The sequence below is a fragment of the Cnephaeus nilssonii genome (assembly GCF_951640355.1).
Source record: "Cnephaeus nilssonii genome assembly, chromosome: 7".
Taxonomy (NCBI): domain Eukaryota; kingdom Metazoa; phylum Chordata; class Mammalia; order Chiroptera; family Vespertilionidae; genus Cnephaeus; species Cnephaeus nilssonii.
Genome location: NC_137078.1, coordinates 28,802,164 through 28,822,888, shown reverse-complemented (window position 1 = coordinate 28,822,888; position 20,725 = coordinate 28,802,164). Strand labels below are relative to the sequence as shown.

The window sequence follows — 20,725 nt, the reverse complement described above, 5'->3', positions numbered from 1 at the left end:
TTTACACCTTTAAAACATCTCAGAAATAGAGGAATTAAATTAAATTTTGTATTTTTTAAATTAAACACCCAAGAAAGGGAATTAAAAAGAACAGTTTTTGCTGCTAAATATAGGATAGCATGCTGTGTGAAGGTCGATCATTTAAGAAATAGAAAATAGCTTGGAAGAACAGCTGTCTTACAACAGGAACAATGAAATCCCTGTCTTTCAGTGAGGATGGTCAGTGGTGAAGAATTAGACAAACTAGAGCTAGAAAGGAAGCTGACTTTCCAAGGCTATTTTCTACACAATACAATCATTGTGCTAAAACATGGTGCATGTAGGTGTGAGGCTGGCTGTATGCACTGAACCAAGCCACAGGGATAGTCATTTTTGCGCGTTCCCCAGTCAGGCGGCTGTCAGGAGCTAATACAGCCTAAGCACTGGAATGAGGGGGCTGTGCGGAGTAACAGGGACCTGACCTAGGACTAATCTCTGCCCAAATCAGCAGTCTTTGCGTCTAGAGGATCCTGAAATCTGCATGTCCTATGACAACAACAGAAATCCTTCATTCAACAAAGATGGAATGGGTTCATGTTTTAGGCACTGTAATAGGTGCTGAAGATACACACATGAAAAGACTCAAGAAATTACTTGGGGGAGGGGGAGTCTCTGGAGGGAGACATATACACAAACACAGAGCAGTGTGGTAAGTACCACCATGGAGAGAAACTGTAAGGAAGTTAGGTAAGATACTTTGCACAGTTCCTGCCAGCTGGTACAAATCAGTGAAGGTAGATGGTTTAACTGCTATTGTTATTGTTTCATGTACTGAAGGTAATGGGGAGCTAGGGAAGAATCTGATCCAAGAAATACAAGGTTTGTACTTTAAAAAGAACATTTCTGGCACTAAAGGGTAGATTGAAGGGAGTGAGCCGACAGTTAGGGAAGGGATTTAGATAGAATTCAAGAGAACCTTCTCAATGAGGCAGAGACAGTGGGGATGAGGAGGCAGACCTGATCCCTTGGTAGATCAAATTCATGGAACCTGGTGGCAGATTGGACTGGGTGGGTGAAGGTGAGAAGTCAGTCCAAAAAACTGCTTCTGATTTGGTTAGATGGGTAATGGGGTCTTTTACTAAGATAAAAAGGAGGGCAGGAAGAGTTAGTGGGAAAGGTGAGGACTGGGTGCTTGAAGAACACAGAGGTGGAGAGTTCTCATTCAACAGCCAGATAGATCAGATATATGTATGTGAGGGGAGAGGGTGGGAAAGGAGGGAAGGAAGAGGGGAGGAAGGGAAAGACTAAAACTGATTCAAGGAGGTAGGGGTTGGCCAACTTAAGAAAAAAAAAAAAAAAAGAAAGGAAGACTGCCTGGAGTCTACCATTAGGAATTTAACAGTAGTCATGATGAAGGAGAGTGAGCAGAAGCTAGATTACAGCTGACCAAGCAAGGGATGGAAAGTGGAGAAGGTGGGACAGGCCGCAGGGGTCATTTTTCAAAAGAAAATGGGCCATGAGGAGGAATGAAGTGCAGTTGTAACAGAGCAAGGTAAGGGTTTCTGGAGAACAGAGATAGCTGGAAAATAGAAAAGGAAAAGCTAAACGAAGGAAAATATCAGCATTTTTTAATTAGACTGGAATTAAAATAGTTTAGCTCACCTTTTTATTTTACAGATGAGGACACTGAGGGACTGCTAAATCACAGTCTGCCATTACAACTAGAAGCTGCAGCAAAAACATCTGAATCTCCCATTCTAAGAAATAGTTGCTAATAGATGGAACTACGGTAGCCAAAAAAACACATAAAGTTAAAAATCATTTCTAAGAAGTCATAAAAATAATGTCTTAACAAAGGAGTAATAAATGACTATGTTGTATCATTCTTTTTAGGTTTAATGAGTCAAATTTTATAAACAAATCTTAGTTATTCAATCTAACTTCTCATTTATAAAGATAACTGGCAAAAAGAAAACAAATGTCTTCAAAGGTTTTAACAAATTTAAATAGGTAATTAAATGTTCCAATATGAATGTTACCAGGGACAGAAGAATACGTTTCTTTGTGTTACAGAATAAAAAGCAGGCTTTGAATTCCAAACCCACCACATATATACCTTCTCTGATCTTTAGTTTCTCAACCTAAAACACAGGACTAGCAACACACACTTTGGAGGGTTACTGTGAGAAGTGAATAAAAGTATGAATTTAAAAGCACCAAACAGCAAAAAAGGCACTCTATTTAGAGCAGTGCTTCTTGAGTAACCGGTTTTCCCTCCAATTCATTATGGACTGACATTTCTGGAACACGACTGAAGTGAATTACTAAAAAACACACCATAAACTGATGTTTTGGAAATGTCAAATGATTTTGTTGTACACGGACAGCAAAGAGTGTACAGACAGGTGGTCTCTGAGCCGGTGTTGGGGTAGCACTCATTAGAGCAGAGTGTGTGAGATATGACAGCCCGCAGAACACACTGGAGTCTGCACCAGGCAGCCTACTACCTATGCAACTTCAGGTCTCTGTGTCTTAGTTGTCTCTCATGTAAAGTATCAATGAAACCTGTCTCCCAGAGTCGTTGTAAGGATTCAATGAGTTTATATATATATCAACCGATCTGAAGAGTGACTGGGGCATTAAGTGTGCAATAAATATTAGTAATCAATATAATTATTATTTGAAGGCAGTGAGTATTAATAAATAGTAAGTCCTCACTTAACATCGTGGATAGGTTCTGGAAACCACACCTTAAGTGAAACAACATATAACCAATTCTACCCTAGGCTAATTGATAGAAATAAGAGTTAGGTTCCTGGGCATAATTCTGGTCACAAAAACATCGCCAAACTTCTAGCAGAGACCTAAAACACTCCTAATATTAAACACTGAACTAAATGTGCGCTTTAATACATTTGAGAAGTGTTAATAAAAACAAGTCAGATAATGATTTTCCAGCCTGCTTATTCCAGTTCAGGGTCTTGCTTGGCAGAGCCACTCCCAGCAGCTCAGAGTGTAAGGTGCCCACCCCACGCCCCATCTCTCATTGCAGGGCCACCCACACCCACAAGAACCATGTGGACATGCCAATTCACCTAACTGTGCATATTTGGAACATGAGAGGAAACTGGAGCACCTGAGAAAACCTACACAGACATGGGGAGAATGTTCACACTCCACAGGGACAGTGGCCTCTGCTGGGAATCGTTATTTTTTTCCTTCATCAATGTTATAACTTAACTAGTGGCCCAGTGCACAAATTCGTGTGTATTGAAAGAAAATTAATTAGAAGAAATATTTTAGTATCGCTATTCACCCTTTCTCTATAATAGAAGTGTCAACCAAATTCATGATCAACAGTGACAGATTGAAACACACACTTGAAATTGGTGCCAGCAAAAGCTTTATATGTATCACACATGTGTGAGTCAACTTAGTCTTTTATATATATAGATATAGAATAAACTTGCTTAATTAAACCTGCTTTCTGTGTAGATATACTTTTCTAGCCCAGTGAAGCACCCCAACTTCTCTTTCAGGTAATTGTCAGCAACACAGCAGTAAATATCAACATGAAGCAGATTATTATTGTAGATCACACAGGGAGAACAAAGGGTAAAATATTTAACTGCAGCAGTTTTTGACTATATTCTGCACAGTGGGAAAACCTGAAGTCATTTTCAAGGTCCACCATTTCTTAATTCTTTTGAGTTGGGTCAAGTTTCTAAACTTTCTAAATCTCCATTTTCCGGCTAATGAAAAGAAAATAGGATTCCACCAAATCTCCTATCTACCTACTCCAGGACTTCTATGAGGACCAAATGAGATGAGTCATGGGAAAATGCTTCACAGATATTTGGTTACAGTGTGAAATGTATGCACCTGGCTATAAAGCAAGTAGTGTTCCTGGGCTGAAGAAACTGCAAGGAGGCTAGTCATCGCTAGGGAGAGGAAGCCGGGTGTTGCTACGTGACATCATTACCCAGATAGATACTTAGCATATTAGCCTTTTATATATATATATATATAGATGACATTATTCAAGGACCTGCTGTATATAGAAAAAGTCATAATTCTAAGGCTATTTTTATGCTAATGCTATTTTTCTATTAGTATATTTTTGGGATTTCAAATTTATTTTAGCCTATAGAAAGAGAAAACATACTTATATCTTTCATGCACAAGAAATAGTATTTTAAAATTCATTACAATTTAAGCAACAGTTTTTCTTAAACTCCCTATGTACCTGGATTATGTCTTTTTTACAAATAGAAAAACACTCTTAAATTTTTAAATGTTTAATTGCATCATGATTTGTAACCCTTTGCACTCGCTTGCTTTTTTCTCGAGCTGCTACTGATGCTAACCGTGTCGAGTCACACTCAACATCCGAGTGCAAAAGGTTAAAAGTACAAATTATTTAAAAGGGAGAAATTTAAAAATGAAACCAAATTAGAATAGTGGATAAGAAATAGAACAAATTGAAAAATTAAATAAAATTTTCTGGAAAAAACCCTCAAAAGAATAATATATTTTTTCAAGATGCAATTAAAAGATTTATCCACAACAAATAAGGGAAAAGTATATTTAAAAAGATTCATTATTGGACAGTGGAGTTAAAATTGCATTTTCCAAGGAGTTTGATGCTTGGTCTTATTTATATGATTAGACTAAAAACAACCCTATCTAATAAAAAAGTAATATGCAAATTGACCATCATTTCATGACAAAGATGGCGGCGCCCAGAGCCAATAAGGAGGGAATATGCAAATTAATGCGACAAAGATGGTGGCAGCCGGAGCGAAGGCGGGAGGCAGTGGCCAGAGCGAAGGCCCGGGTCCTGGGTGCTGGAGGGAAACCGGTGCTGGCAGCCAGGGGAAGAAAGGCCTATTCTTGCACAAATCTTCGTGCATCGGGCCTCTAGTTAGTCTAATAAATAAGGGAAGAGAGGTCTGTTCACTCTAAAGGCTTTTTAACAAGAAACTATTGATTCCAATCATAAAAATAAATTAGTTTATAAGGAGAAAATTCTTTTAAGAATTTAAGACACAAATTAAAGCAGGAACAGATCATGCAAGTAACCCCACACCAATCAGAGGAAATACTGGGTTTGAAATAAGCCTGCACAGACAAAAGATAAACATGAGCTATTTCAGTTGCTACATAAAAATAGTAATTCTGGCAGCAAGCCAACTTGAATGTACTGGGCATCTTGAATTGGAAATGGTGGCAGAAGAAATATATGTAAGAACTTGTCCTTATTTTTTTTATGTAGTGTGATGGAATCAGGGGATGGAAGGATCAGCTATAAGAAAAGACTTACCCTGAGGCTGAAGCAACTGCTACATACACACCACAGAAAAGAAATCAAAACAAAACAAAAAAATTGAGGTAACACTGATTCTTGTTTGATATTAGAAAAAAATAAGATCTAGGAGTTAAATTTCTTTGTCTTTCATAAAATGGTATTTTCTGATAGCTATTCAAAATAGACAACCAATAATATGCCAAAATATTGTTTTAGTTTGTGAGATTGTTTTAGTAGAAACAATTCGTTTTACAAAATGAAAACATCACCACCAGCAAAAAAAAATTTAAAAAAAGATAAAGAGTATAAATTGGCTTGTGTGCAAAACCAGGTATGACACCTAAGAGAAAACAACTAGGTACTTAGAAGCAGATGCTTAGAGGTGATTATAAATTCAATTCTTAATAGGAGTAGCTATCAAACCATAACATCAAAACTTTTAAAAAGCTTTTGTATATTTATGTATATAAAAGTTATAGTTTGGTTTGAAATAAAAAGAATGGCATAAAGAAAGTAGAAGTTTACTTTGCAGTCGTGTAAGTGAACTCCAGAGCAGGCAGGAGAGCTGCTTTAGACATATCAGGGAAGCAAGGCACAGCTTTCATCGTGTGCAAGGTGGCCTATGTGAGCGCCAGCCATCAAGTCTGCATTCCAGTCTGTAGGAAGGTGAAGGGCAATGAAGGGTATGTATTCCTCCCCTTTAAATACTTTCTGCAAATCACACCTGTCACTTTGATTACATCCAATTGGTCAGAACTTAGCCACATGTCAAAGGTAGTTGAAAGAAAGGCTAAGCAAGGTAGTCTTCAGTTTGAGTGGCCTGTGCCCATCTGAAAACAAAGGGTGCTGTTGAAAATGCGGGAAGGCGGGATGGAGGGGGACAACTCGTAGTCTCTGCCACAGTCTCTGTTGTTTGGCCACACCGCCCGCTACATGCAGAATTTACCATTTTCCTAAGAGGAGTAACCCAAGCCTATCCTTTTAACCTGTCCTGCTGTCCATCATGACCTCTACTGAATGCGCTGACCTTTTCAGGTCTATACGTGGATTTCGGAGGACCGATGGCTATAAACTGAAGGGCAATCCCAAGTTCCCCATTTAAAATGGAGTATATATGAGATAGTCACAATTTTTAAAACTTCCATTTGAGAAACGAGAGAATGGGAAACCCACATAAGCAACTACTGGATAGGAATTTCAAGACCTGCTTTGTAGGAGGCATGAAGACTTTCCACCTGGCACTGAGGAGTTCTTACCATACTGATGAGCCCTGGCTTTCCCTCGGGTGAAACTCTCCAGTTCACTGTTTTCCACTGCTCCTGTCCTCCATGGCCCCTCGTGGGCAGGCATTAAGGGACAGGCTCTTCTAAGTGGGTTCCATGACTGCTTCCTTCTGGTGCTGATCTGAGGCCTGGAACTTGCTTTAAGAGTTGTAGTCACAGGTTATGCAGACAATCCTGGTATATCTTAGGTAACCCAATTCCCTTAAAATCTTAGTATGCTTCCACTCTATTTCTTGTCATAGAGAATGTAGTAAAAATTCATGTCTGGACATAGTTTTGAACTTGAGGACTCTACCTTTTATCGTTGGCCTCTGTCCTTTCTTCTATCCACCACCCATACTGCTTCTAAATTTACTGTTGACCTCCTTGAGGCCATATAAAACACACTTAATCCCATCACTGCCAGAAAACGGCAACAGTGTATGAGGGACTCTACTTTCTCTGGTGGCTGTGGCACTGTAGCCAATGCTTATAATTGTTTTGCTTGGCTTTTGCAAGCCTGCAAACTTCAAAATTACAGGGGTCTCAATCAAATTAGATTGTAATCCACAAACAGAGCAAAGTTTCTTAGCAAAGTTTGTTTTTTTAAATCTCAGTGTGCAATTGGCTAGCCCTTGTCTGAGTTCCTTGTTGCTAAGATCACTAAGGAACCAGCTGATATTTAACATTCTGAATTTTTGGTGACACTTCTACTGCTACAGACTTAGTTAATACTTGGTCTATCTTCCAAGATTCAGCAGGTGACAATTTGACCAAATAAATTGCTAACATATAACATATTAATTAGCTTCACAACCTGCATGAGTCCTTCCTACCTGCTGCCCAACTAAACCAGTTCCATACTTTTAGGTCCTATCACATGTAGTACTCCACATAGGATCAAACCAGTATTTCTTTCTTATCCATGGAAAGCCTATAATAAACATTTATGCTCCTCCCACCCCAATAAGTATGTCAGTCATTAGAAGACAGTTACCAAGTTTTACTAATCTCTTAATATTCTATACCTAACAATGCCTATATCCTATATAATAAAGATGTAATATGCAAATGGTCGTTACTCCATGAAGCGTAACAACCAATTACGTAAGGACCAGATCACGGATCAGCAGGAGGGTGGGGCAGCGAGCTACAAGCAGGCAATGGAGAGCTACAGGAGGGGGTAGGGCAGCAAGCTATGAGGGGCAGCGGAGAGAGGGGAGCGGGGGGAGCTACAGGAGGGCGAGGCAGTGGGCGGAGAGCTACTGGAGGGTGGCAGTGAGCTACTGGCGAGCTACTGGTGCACGGATTCATGCGCAGGGCTACTAGTAGTCTATAAGCAACAAATATTGAGTAAATGCAAGATTTTGGCTCCTTTGAAATTCATATTAATTCACAGTGATTTTGAGGGGTCTTACTTCCAGAATTCAAGTTGTTCAGATCTTAATAGTCTGAAATTCAATCTTTAAAGACAATGATGGGGGAGGAAGGACAATGAGGGAGAAATGGGCACCTACAATACTTTCAACAATAAAGATAAATTAAAAAAAAATTATGGGTTACATTATCCCATTTTCCTCACTGTTTGCTGCTGACTTAGTTATAGTACCTTTCAGATATTACTGCAAAGTCTAGTAGAACATTCAAATCACATGCACTGCACCTACTCCCTTGAGTTCTTCCTGGTTCAGGAACATAAGGTCCTAGATGTAATAATGCAGATTCAGTAAATGTCCCTCAGAGAATAATGTTGAGTATGGGAGGCAAGAGTGACCAATAACTGACTCACTCCTTGTGCCAGCAGCAAGTGATAAAATGGATCAGTGCTAGGGGTTGAGGCTGTTTATAAGCAGGAGGTTGAGCTGAGGAATTAATATACTTGGCTCTAGGAAAGAAAGATAAACAGGAGGCAGAAATGAGGACTTACAAAGGTTTAGAAACACAGCAGATTATGTAGGATAATAGATCTGCAACATATAATAACCAGAAATACAACACTTTTATTTTAAAACGTGTACCTGTACACACACTTCTCACAGAAACTGCAGATCACAGTTAAAGATGTTGGTACAGATAAACTACTCATTACTTCTATTTGTAGTTTTTCACCATGTGGTCATGTTCAAAAACAGCTTTTTATCACCCCCTTACCCAGTGCCTCTCCACCTGCATGGCGAGTGAGAGTAGAAAAGAAGGGACACTGACTATAGGAAGATACATTAAAATTTAAGAGAAAGTATGTGTAATATAAAATTCCCTATAGAACTATTTTTAATTGGAAAAGTATGATCATCCCTAATATTTCCAAATATCACCCTAACTGGAAGGCTAAATGCCATAGTAGCAATGAATAAAGTTTGGTGGTTACCAGGCTGGTGCTTGAATCTGAACTCTTCCAGTTAATAGCCAGTGATTGCACAAGTCACTAAGCTCTATGTGCCTTCATTTCCTCACCTATAAAATGGGGTAATAATATCTCCTCTTTAGTATGTGCTATTGTGAAAATTAGGTTAGTTAATCTATGCAAAGTACTGAGCATATTACATTCAACATATTATACACTCAATACATGTTACCTAATAATTACTGTTAGCTATTAACCAGCAGGGATTCACAGACTCTAAGAAGACAGAGTATTGTTTCATTAAAGGTAATATATCAGCTTCTCTGCAAAGAGCAAGGGATTTTCTTGATTATGAAAAGAGGACTTTAATTAAAACAGACTGAGAAATACTATTCTAAGCCTTAATTTTATTGGTTCCAGAGTAAGTGGCATTCATTGAACAAGTACTAGGTGTACTGGTTAATAATGCGGGTTTTTTTTTCAATAGATGGAGTTACACATATGTTGATATATATGCGATTTGATATGTATGATATTTTGTTGTATTGACAACAAGCTTCAAAACTTCATATGTCAAATTTTCTGAAGGTGTTAACATCAGATATTTTTACACTTAAAAATGTCGAATTTTGTGCCAAAAAAGAGCATTTGCGGGAAGTTTTAATTCATTACTTTATTTTGAAGAAAACTGCTGCTGAATATTTCAGGAAGCTTATGGTGAACATGCTCCATCTCAAGATACTTGTGGACACTGGTTTATATGCTTTAAAAGTGATGATTTCGATGTGAAAGACAAAGAACATGCAGGTCAACCAAAAAAATTTGAAGACCAACAATTACAAGCATTATTGGATGAAGATGCGTGTCAAACTCAAAAACAACTTGCAGAAAGATTAAATGTTGCTCAGCACATAATTTCTGATCATTTACAAGCAACGGGAAATTCTTTAAAGGAAGGAAAATGGGTGCCACGTCAGCTGAATGAAAGACAAATGCAAAACCGAAAAGTCATCAGTAAAATGTTGCTTCAATGGCACGAAAGTCTTTTTTGCATCAAATTGTGACTGGCGATGAAAAGTGGATTTATTTTGAGAATCCCAAATGCACAAATTCATGGGTTGATCCAGGTCAACCATCAACATCGACTGCAAGGTCAAATCGCTTTGGAAAGAAGACAATGCTCTGCCTTTGGTGGGATCAGGAAGGTGTGGTGTTTTATGAGCTTCTAAAACCAGGTGAAACCGTTAATACTGATTGCTACCAACAACAAATAATCAATTTGAACCATGCTTTGATCGTGAAACAACTAGAATGTTCCAGAAGACACGGCAAAGTAATTTTGCTTCATGATGACGCACCATCACACATTTCAAAACCAGTTAAAGACATGTTGCCTGGGAAGTATTAACCCACCCGCTGTATTCACAAACCTTGCTCCTTCAGATTACCACTTGCTCTGATCGATGGCACAAGCACTTTCTGAGCAGCACTTCAAAACATACGAAGAAGTGGAAAACTGGGTCTCTGAATGGTTTTCCTCAAAGCAAGAAAAGTTCTATTGGGACAATATCCACAAATTACCTGAAAGATGGGGAAATGTGTAGCTAGCGATGGACATTACTTTGAATAAAGCACTTTTGATGTTTCTCTTGAAATTATCGTGTTTTCTTTGATTACAAAATCCACATTATTAACCGGTATACCTACATACTATCCTGCCTCTTGCTCTTATGTCCCTCGATACTGTGGATACAGGATGGTGATGGGGGCAAAAGGGGATCTCTCGATACTGTATATACAGGAATCAGAGCACAAACCCAGCACTGTGCTAAAAACTGGGGATGCAGCAGTCAACAGAGATACATGGAGACTTGTTCTGATCTGAGACATCACTACATCTCAACAGCCTTTGACCACTTACAGTACTTGGGAAAGTAATCCAACAATAATTTTTTTCATATAACCCAGAGCACCTAGCCCCGTGTCTACTTACAGGAGGCAACTCTAGTTGACATTTGACCCTTACCATTTTCATTTTCCTAAAACTGCCAATGTCACTTGGCTTTTGTAGTGTCATTTCTTCTGGATATCCTCCTACATTGGCCTGACCATGCCTTTTAAAACTCTGCCACAGGATCCTTTCTCCTTTTCCATCACTCCAATGTTGGTGATTTCTAGACTTCTGTTCCTAGCCTTCCACTTCCTTTCTTCTGATTGATCTCATCAACACAGCTTTATCTACTATGAAAATGCTGGTTACTCCCAAGCATTTATCCCTCAATCGTCAGCTCCCTCCTGGGCTCTTGACCCAGTTTTTCTACAGCTTAGGGGCTCTCTCCTCAATTTTCTACACAAGCATTTCAAATTCAATATGTCCAAAACTAAACTCATTATCACTTCCACCCAAATTCCTCCTTGTTCTCATTCTCCTATCATCTTTTACTATGCCTTGAGCTAAGACACCAGGGAGCCATCTTTGACACTCATGTCTATGTTCCTCATCCTTCCTTCCAAGATCACAGTGAAAATTCTATCTTTTCAACATTGTTGAGTCCATATTATTGTTTCCATTGCTAGAGCAACATGCCTTCGATTAGCATAACAGTAGAGCACAGTGGTTCAGTACTGACCGGCTCAGGAATCACATGGCCTGAGTTTTCATCAAGGTTCTATCACTAACTGCATGACCACGGGGAAATTGCTGACATCCTTGAGCTTTAAGGTTTAAATACACTAATACATGCAATGCCGTCACAACAGTGCTTGGCAGGAAAGTAAAACTAAAAAATATTAGCCATTGATTTTATTACTATTACCATATTATTATTGGTGTTTTACTGTCCCATTTATTACAGTGCTGGGCAGAAAACTGATAAATAAATAAAAAAAGAAAAAACAATCACTGCCTGGCTGGGGTGGCTCAGTGGTTGAGCATCGACCTATGAACCAGGAGGTCAGGGTTCAATTCCCCGTCAGGGCACATGCCCAGGTTGTGGGCTCAATCCAAGTGTGGGCATGCTGGAGGCAGCTGATTGATGATTCTCTCTCATAACTGATGATTCTATCTCTCTCTCCATCTCCCTTCCTCTCTGAAATCAATAAAAAATATCTATAATAATAAAAGGGTAATATGCTAATTAGACCAGACGTCCTTCCTTCCGGTCAAAGCCGCAGCAGGCGGGGGCCGCAGCAGAGGCGGCAGAGGCCCCCCGGCCTTGGTGGTGGTGGGCGGGGGCTGGGGCCGGGGCCAAGGCCCTTGCATGAATTTCGTGCATTGGGCCTCTAGTATATATATAAAAATAATCATTAATATGTATTACAAGAATTGGTAGGAAAATTGCTACAGAGCAGAAACCGAGCATCTAGTCCCATTACGCATTAAAACAGTTCTGGGCTTTTTAACCAGGCTTTTTCAGCATTGTAAATCCTGACATTTTTTATAGGAACAGATTAAAAATACTCATATTACATATTTGGCTAGGCTTTTGTGACAATATCATGACAATGCGTTAGTCCCCCAGGGTAGGAAAGGCACTCTGAAAGGAAAAATGCTTACCATTAGTATATGACTTCATAGATATAGGGTTTGACTCTTATGTGTACAACCAATGTTGAGGTAGAGAAAAATGTACAAATGGTTAAAGGAACATAGTGTCTCAGTTTCTGAAAGGAATAACACAATCATATTATACAGGAAGGATGTAAAATAGAAGGAGATTAGGAATGATGAGATTTCTCTCTTGACCAGACTAGAAGAAAAACAGAAAACGAAATCAATAGAAAATTTACTTGTCTTCACACTACTGAATCAAATTTGGGGTAATCTCCAAATCATAAGGAATTTAGTAGATGATATAAAAATCTTCCAAATATAAATATAACATGTTGCAAAAGAAAAAAGCCATTTTTTTTTCTGTTGTGTAAGTGTTCCAATGATATGTATTCATTCTCCTGAAAAGTAGCAAGGGACAGAAGGGAAAATAAAAGAACTTCACTACCTCAGAAAGAAATATAAGAAAAGATAAAACAGTGAACAAGACCTTAGGGACACCCAAAATAACCACCTAAAGATATTAGAAGTGATGAAATAAAGCCAGAAAATATCTTTGAGGGAAGTATTTTCCCTAATTATTTTGGAGGTGGTCATTCGGTGAACAAAAACACATCTGGGAATGCATCTGAAAGAAACCTTAATTATCCAATCCTTGCTGAATCATTCTTTTTTATTTCAATTTCTTTTTCTTCTAATCTGACAAATATTGCTACTTGTGTCTCCAAGACACTAGTACTAAAACAAGATAGAAGAAAAAACAGAATAAAATACAACTTGAACATAACTTGTCTTTTATCAGATTGTGTTCCAGGACACATGGATGATGGGGACTAATGAAAGGAAGAAAAATAACTCGGTATGTTAATGATTTAGCATCATTTTCTGCAGACAGACTGGGAAAGTATGTCATAAGATAGGCTGGACAACATGAGATTAGTCAGTGACTCACTTCCAGAAGTCATCCTGCCAAGTGACCTAGCCCCGTGCCCTTGGGCCCCCTCACTGTCTGAGTACACAGTGGACAGGTCAGAGAACAAACCTTTCTCCGCAAGGCTGCTACTTCCCTCTAGTCCTCCCCACGAAAGTCCCCCTTAACCCCTCAGTGCTCATTAGTTATTGGTTGCTAGTTATTGGTTGCTAGTTATTGGTATGTGAATATATGGTTTATTTTGGAGAGTAACTGTGTAAAGACAATACTGCTCCACTGAGGTAGACAAATAAAGTCTATGTCCAAGGCCCTGGGAACCCAAATTACATCATCCTGACCATATCAAAGTGAAAATTCCTCTCACTGGGAAATAACTCTTTCAAAATTACACAAGAAAATAAAAATAATTCAAGCTTTATACTTCACTAGGCAATCGCTGGGTACAATAAACTCAAGGGTGTGCAAATAGATGCCACAATGCTAAAAGAGTTAATATTTTATCCACTGCAGATTGTACATTAACGAATGATATTGGCAAATCCTGAGCTGGATAATGTCATGGAATTAGAAGTCAACACAAAGATGCTACAGTAAGGTTTAACTTTCCATCTATGCTACTTGCAGGTAAAAATATAGTGCTCATGAATTCACAGTGTAGTTACTGAGTGAGGGAGATGGATCTGGTCTCCCAAGTTTAAGGTCTAGTTAACACAGACCAAAAGGCCACACTGGACTTCCAACAAAATGATTTGTGTAAACAGTTAGGTCCGAATAGATAAACTGCTTCATTTCTGGCCATTCTTACATCCTGCTTTCCCACAGTCCTGTGTGGATCTGAGGACTTGGGGATCTTTTACTTAGCATTAGAACATATAGTGGAAGAACTCTGCATGTTGTCATTTTTTAACATATGTGAATATATGGTTTATTTTGGAGAGTAATCGTGTAAAGACAATACTGCTCCACTGAGGTGGACAAATAAAGTCTATGTCCAAGGCCCTGGGAACCCAAATTACATCATCCTGACCATATCAAAGTGAAAATTCCTCTCACTGGGAAATAACTCTCAAAATTACACAAGAAAATAAAAATAATTTAAGCTTTATACTCTTTTTATCCCAGGTATGTGCTTAAAAGATCAAAGAAGAGGCAGTTAAGTGGCTGGTAATTTAAAAAATAAATTTCTGAGGTGTTTATTAAAAATTATAAAAACATGAATCTAAAACTAGAATTGCACCTCTTGCTTTGTTTTAGGTAGGTGTTTTTGTTTTTTTTTCGTATCCCTACAAATCCCATTTTATATTTCCAGAAATCATCTTATCCACTTAAATAAAAACAGCAAATTTCTTAATTTTCTGACTGATGAATGCATCTGACTATAATAATTTAAGTCATATGATTGTCTGCTCTGGCCTACTGTCTTAAATTAGTGTATTAAGTAATTTAGACACTTTTCTTTGCAAAGGTTGCATGATTTAATAAACTCCCATAGGCCTCAACATGTGCCAGCTCTGCTAGGTTATCTCCAATCCCGCTGCTGTTATGATAACAGTTGCCAACTTTCAAACAAACGAAGGGAATAATGAATCAGCTTCAAGTTGGCTCGTATGTAAACTTATATTGCTCCCAGTAATAACTCGGGCCAATTTCAACTATAAAGAAAATTAATTAAAAAGATTTCACCTCCACTGTTTGAGAAACATGGCACCAGGCATGCTGCTGAATTAGCGTTTATGAGCCCGAAGCTTCAGGGAAACTCCCATAGTTTGGATTTTAGTCTTAAGTGCTATAGGTTTTTTTAAAGACTGAATTTTTTGAGGAAACAGATTAGAAAATACCTGGTCCTTAATTGATAAGATGACTATTTAAGAAGCCTCACACTGCTGGGAAAAAATAAGGGCTTATCACACAAAAAAGGCTTGAAAGACTGCTGAGGAGGAAAGGACATGTGAATGAAAAGGGGCCCATTTATACAGGAGCTGAAAACCAGGAGAGAGAGCACCCCTCGCAGGGCTGTAGGCCAGGGCCACTGTAGGGCACAGTGGGAAGCATAAAACAGGGCGACATGAGAGTGCTAGACCCTTTTTCTAAGAATGACAATACTGTATTGAATTTCAATAAACTGGACAAAACAGTTTTTGTGCTGGATCTGTTATCCAGACTAGTGGTTCTATAGAACCGCTGAAACTCTGGTGTTTCCAATAAGCACTAATCTGTTTGGCACAAAGTCATAGTATTTTTATAGAAAGAAATAAGCAGAATATCAGACCAGAGGTCTGTTTAAAATATGCAATTTATTTCTAAATGTCCATTCTAGTTGAAAATTATTCCCTGGGTGGGTTCACGTCCTTGAGAGGACAGGGAAACTCTTCCACTAGCGAGCAAAGCTGGGTCATAGTGTCCTCACAGGAGTGAGGGTATGTTACAAGCAACAACGGAATGGACTGAACTAAATATACAGTATTTTGGCTGATGAACTGTATAAAACTAGTCAAGGATTAGCATATTGGTAGTGATAATACGATTTTTTTTTTTTCAAAGGGTACTAGTAATTATTCTCAGTCATCAGCTATCTATATCAGATATATTTTATTGGCTGCATGCTACAGTCTTTCAATACATCTTATAGATTATAAAATTACAACTAAGTGTGAAATTGTATACCATGATTGCTTCTGCCCTCACTGCATATACTAATGCAGAGTTGAAAGAAAGAAAAAAAAAGCCCTCTTGGGGATGTTAAGTGGTTAGACCATACTCTACAATTCCAGTGATTCACAGCACTTGAAACTGAAACTGTGGATCAATGGATGTGGGATGGGTGTCTTCTCTAGGCATCTCCAATATCCTCTCCTGGGATCGCTAGAGCTGGAAACACTGGAGATGCCTAAGTGGAGGACTTGGTTCTAGGATCTTCCACCCAGCTGAAATGGTTCAAGGAAAGCTCCATGGATGCCTCAGGGTAACTTGGAATCCAAAGAAAGGACTACGAGCTTAGCCCATAAATAAAGAAACTATTTTCTAATACTTTGACGTGCTCATCATTGACCTCTATATAGCTCATGGATGCTATTGAAACTGTTCAAGATGCAACAAATTTAACAGGTCCATCTTTGGAGCAACATAAAAGGCTAGAACTTGTTGTGAAATTGTTGCCCAGTGAAGTAGCCACAGTAGTTCCCCAAACAACTGAGTCAGCACTCACCCAAATGGAGGTAAAAGAGGTGCTGATTCCTTAACCTCACTGAATCATAGGAATACAACAAACCATTTGGAAAGTGTTCTAGTCTATTCTGCACACAGGATGCATGTCTGCACTTGGCAAAACCTTGTGCAACAGGTATGAATTGTGTGCATTATTTGCTACTGCTCTGGTAAACAAGAGACAAGAAATGTCACAGATGCAAGGTTTTTTTTTCAATTTTGAAAACATTCTATTCACTAGTGCTGGCGTGCCCAAAAGGACTCTTACACGAGACAAGTTTACCTACAATAAGCAAGAATAAATGTAAAAAAGAGATACATGCCAACAACAGACAGATCTAATATAAAAATCCTATTCTTTAGCCTTGACCTCAGTTCTTTCTGTTCAAGATCAGAAAGTATGAGAGGTGGTAGAGATCAGCCATTCTTCCATCTTCTACTTTGGAGGCTGTATATACCTAGAGATCATTATTCTGGAATCCTAGAATACATATACCTTCTATTCACTGGCTTGAGTATTCAAACAATTAGCTATATTTGTCTGAATGCACACTGTCTTTATTTCAGGTGGTTAGAATAATCAAGAAATGATTAGAGGCTAAACAAATTAGACAGACACATAAAGGAAAGGTGAGGAAGGAAGGAGAAAGAAAATAGAAGAAAAAGATTTTAAAAGATCTGTGTGTAGTCAAGATAAGTGACTAATAGACGGTGGAAAAAATAATTGCTTACAATTTATATAAAACCATCATAACCATAAAATACATGGTACAAAGGTACATAATTATAAACAAGAAGATGGAAATAAAAGTTGTCTTAATTAAGAAAAACAACAGAAGAAAAATATATGGAAGAAAATTATGGAAAGTAGGAAGATTCATGCCACAAATATGCCAGATAAATGACATATCCCCAGAGGGAGAATACTGCCCTCCATTTGAGAAAGTTCTATGACCTTGGCTGGCATTGCTGTATCCTTGTATAATCACAGAAGGCATTCAATGTTGATGATGATGAGAAGGAGTTTTGAAGAATATAATTATGGACTGCAAGTGTTTTTGTGGAAACAAAATGATCATTTATGCCTGAGATTGTGTAAAATGCCTTAATTTTGGTCAACAACAATTTGAACTTTAAAAAATTGAATCCCCAAACCTCCTTATAAATTCACAATTCTTCAAGTAAAGCACAGGGATAGCATGTAAAAGCAAAGGCGTTCCAGATACTCTTCAAGAAATGCTACTTAGTAGAAAATTATTGATTGTGTAGTGACATGATGTGGCCTACCTCCATGTCAAAACCAGCCTGCAAATTCAAAAAGCCACATGAAAGGAGATTTTAAGAAGAGCAAAGCTTAAAGCAGTTTTCCTCTAGTGGGTCAGGTATAAAAATGGTCACAATACACATTACCTTGGAAGCACTAGCAATCCTACACAAATTAACCTTGTATGATGTACAGATGGAAGGTGGAGAGAAAGCAAAAAACCACATCAAGGTGTCTAAGGATGCAAAGGCTCTGAAAGCTTCAAAAATCTCACCTTTTCTCTAGTACCTTTAATTGTGGCTACAATAAGTGCATTTTGCCACATGCTTTGAAAAGAAAAAAGAAATGGCCATTTTCTTAAGTGCTAAGAGACTTACTTCTCTTTCAGAAAATCCACCACTCTCCTGAAGTCAGCCACGCAGTATTCTCTCTTCATTGCCATGAGCACGGCGTCCGAGGCGGACTGCACTGGTATGTGCAGGAAAGCATACACACGGGGGTGATTAAGGACTTTCGCCATTTCCTTTAAAAATATGGAAGGAGAAAACATTAATCACCTTACCATATCAGGGAATGGTTTCCTTCAGATCAGCACTCACAAGTGGAAGCAAATAAACACAGCTGAACGCAGACGAGTCATGTAGGCTCTCAAAGTGAATGTCACCTGCAGTATGCTCTGATGACATTTGGGAATTTAATATTCCTTTTGGATGATTCCACTTCAGAGTTATTTCCCCACGTTCACCATTTCTCTTAGGTGACAAAACAGAGATAAACTCATGTAATGTCTAAAGAGTAAAAAGAATTTTGATATTTCAAAATAAACACTTCTCCTTTGCCTCATAGCAGCTTTATATTCTGCCTATTGCATTACTAGTACCAGGAGAAACAGCAATACAGGGGTGGGCAAAAGTAGGTTTACAGTTGTGAGTAAGTGAAACGAGTTTATTTTATTCCTGTATTATTATTAATTACTGTATTATTTTCCATATGAACAACTGTAAACCTGCTTTTGCCCCCCAACTGTATTAAGACAAACAGTTGGTCCCATATAATCCTGTGCGCTTGAATAAAGTTTCCAAATTCAGGACACATCAACACTTTTATTTTTTTTTTAAATGAAGGAGAAAAATTAATCTATAACTCACCCATTTCTTTTCCAGCTAGTTAATGAACACATTTTGTGAGAACTTACTATGCAAAAGGCAGAGAACCAGACAATGACACTTGCCCTGGTCACTACTGACATCTACCTTTTAAAATGCCACCAAGTTTCAGAGAAGAGAAATAAGGGGAGAAGAGGATGAAGAATTTATCTTGCAAAGTTAAGGAGAGCAAATTTGAGTGAAACAAATTAGAAAACCCAGAGATTGTTTTAAGATTCCTCCAAGGATACAAAGGGAGGAGGAAAAAGAGTAATGAAAGGAAAGCTGTAGTAATATAACCATCTCCGCAAACAATGAGGAATATAGCTGATTTAGCCCAACTCTACTGTTCCAAGCAGTGTCCTCCTCAATGGGAGGACAGGAAAGCAGGTGGAGGTGAAGGGGAAAAGGAGGGACGGAGGGAAGGAGAGGACAAAAAGAGTGCAAAGAATCCAATAGAGATAAAAAATGTCAAGAAAGGACCTTTTTTTTTAAATAAATTGCATGTGTCCAATGGTTTTCAGTTCCCAAAGTCCTGTACTTTGACATGTTGTTTTATTTTATCCTTAGAACAATATTTTGAGAGATTTTATGGGGTCAAAGAGTCGGCTAATTCCATATGGTCATCTCCTAGTTATTCAGGGGTAAGTCATGCGTATATATCAACCATACCCTCTGTTTCTCCATTTTTCTTTCCATTGATTATGAAAATTGGCATTTTTACCAAAGTGGAAGAGCAATTAAATCTGTCACCTTCTTGGTAGCAGCTTAGTTGTTTTAAAAAATCTGTTTGGCTAAGAAATTCAAATAACCAGACAATATTACTCATGGATATCTTTTATCTACCTTCACTACCAGATTATATACTGAGTGGCCAGATTATTATTATCTCTGAACACATAATAATCTGGCTACTCAGTGTATATCCTATATAATAAAAGGCTAATATGTAAATTGTCCCCTCAACCAGGAGTTCGACCAGCAGGCAGGCCGGCCAACCGCCCATGTCCCCTCCCCCTGGCCAGGCTGGCCGGACCCCACCCATGCACAAATTCATGCACTGGGCCTCTAATATATATACAGTGTGTGTGTGTGTGTGTGTGTGTGTGTGTGTGTGTGTGTGTGTGTATACACACACACTGAGTGGCCAGATTACTATGCATTCAGAGATCATAATAATCTGGCCACTCAGTGTATAATATGCCTCACTATATTTGGTTACTATTTGTTTAATGTATTGGAACTGGAGTTGAAGAATTTCTTATTTAGCAGAAAAATAACTGATCAACAATTATCAGAAACTTCCCCTCACAGAACTGTTACAATCCTTGGCTGGGTATTTAGTCAGCAGGCCTTAGGGTAACACTGATCATGATATACCCTATAGTAACTATGTTGGCCTTCTGCTATGGTTCTCTGCCTTTCACGCACTTCACACCTGAACATCCACATTCCCAAACAGTGGGGGGGGGGGGGGGGGGGGAAATGAAACAAAAAAACTTGAGAAATAAAATTTCACTCTTAATATCTATGCCTTGGTTTTCTCATCTGTAAAATGGAAAACAGTGGTAATCTCCACCTCAAAGGGCTACTGGACTACAGTGAAAATAAAATAATTTAGTATGTGCTTATATGTAACACTCAATATGTAAATGACCTAATATTGCCCTAGATGGTTTGGCTCAGTGGATAGAGCACCGGCTGGGGACTGAAGGGTCCTAGGTGCAATTCCGGTCAA

General features: G+C 38.4%; 1 protein-coding gene across 5 annotated transcripts in view; it reads right to left on the bottom strand.

Annotated features, from left to right (window-relative positions):
- Positions 1-20,725, bottom strand: part of CDKAL1 (CDKAL1 threonylcarbamoyladenosine tRNA methylthiotransferase) — a gene marked incomplete at its 5' end in the record, with an annotated part of 659,036 nt that overhangs the window by 202,411 nt on the left and 435,900 nt on the right. For all 5 annotated transcript variants that reach the window (XM_079776595.1, XM_079776597.1, XM_079776596.1 and 2 more), the window contains one exon: positions 18,220-18,365. In XM_079776595.1, coding sequence (XP_079632721.1) covers positions 18,220-18,365 — 146 coding nt within the window. The remainder of the gene's footprint in view (positions 1-18,219; positions 18,366-20,725) is intronic.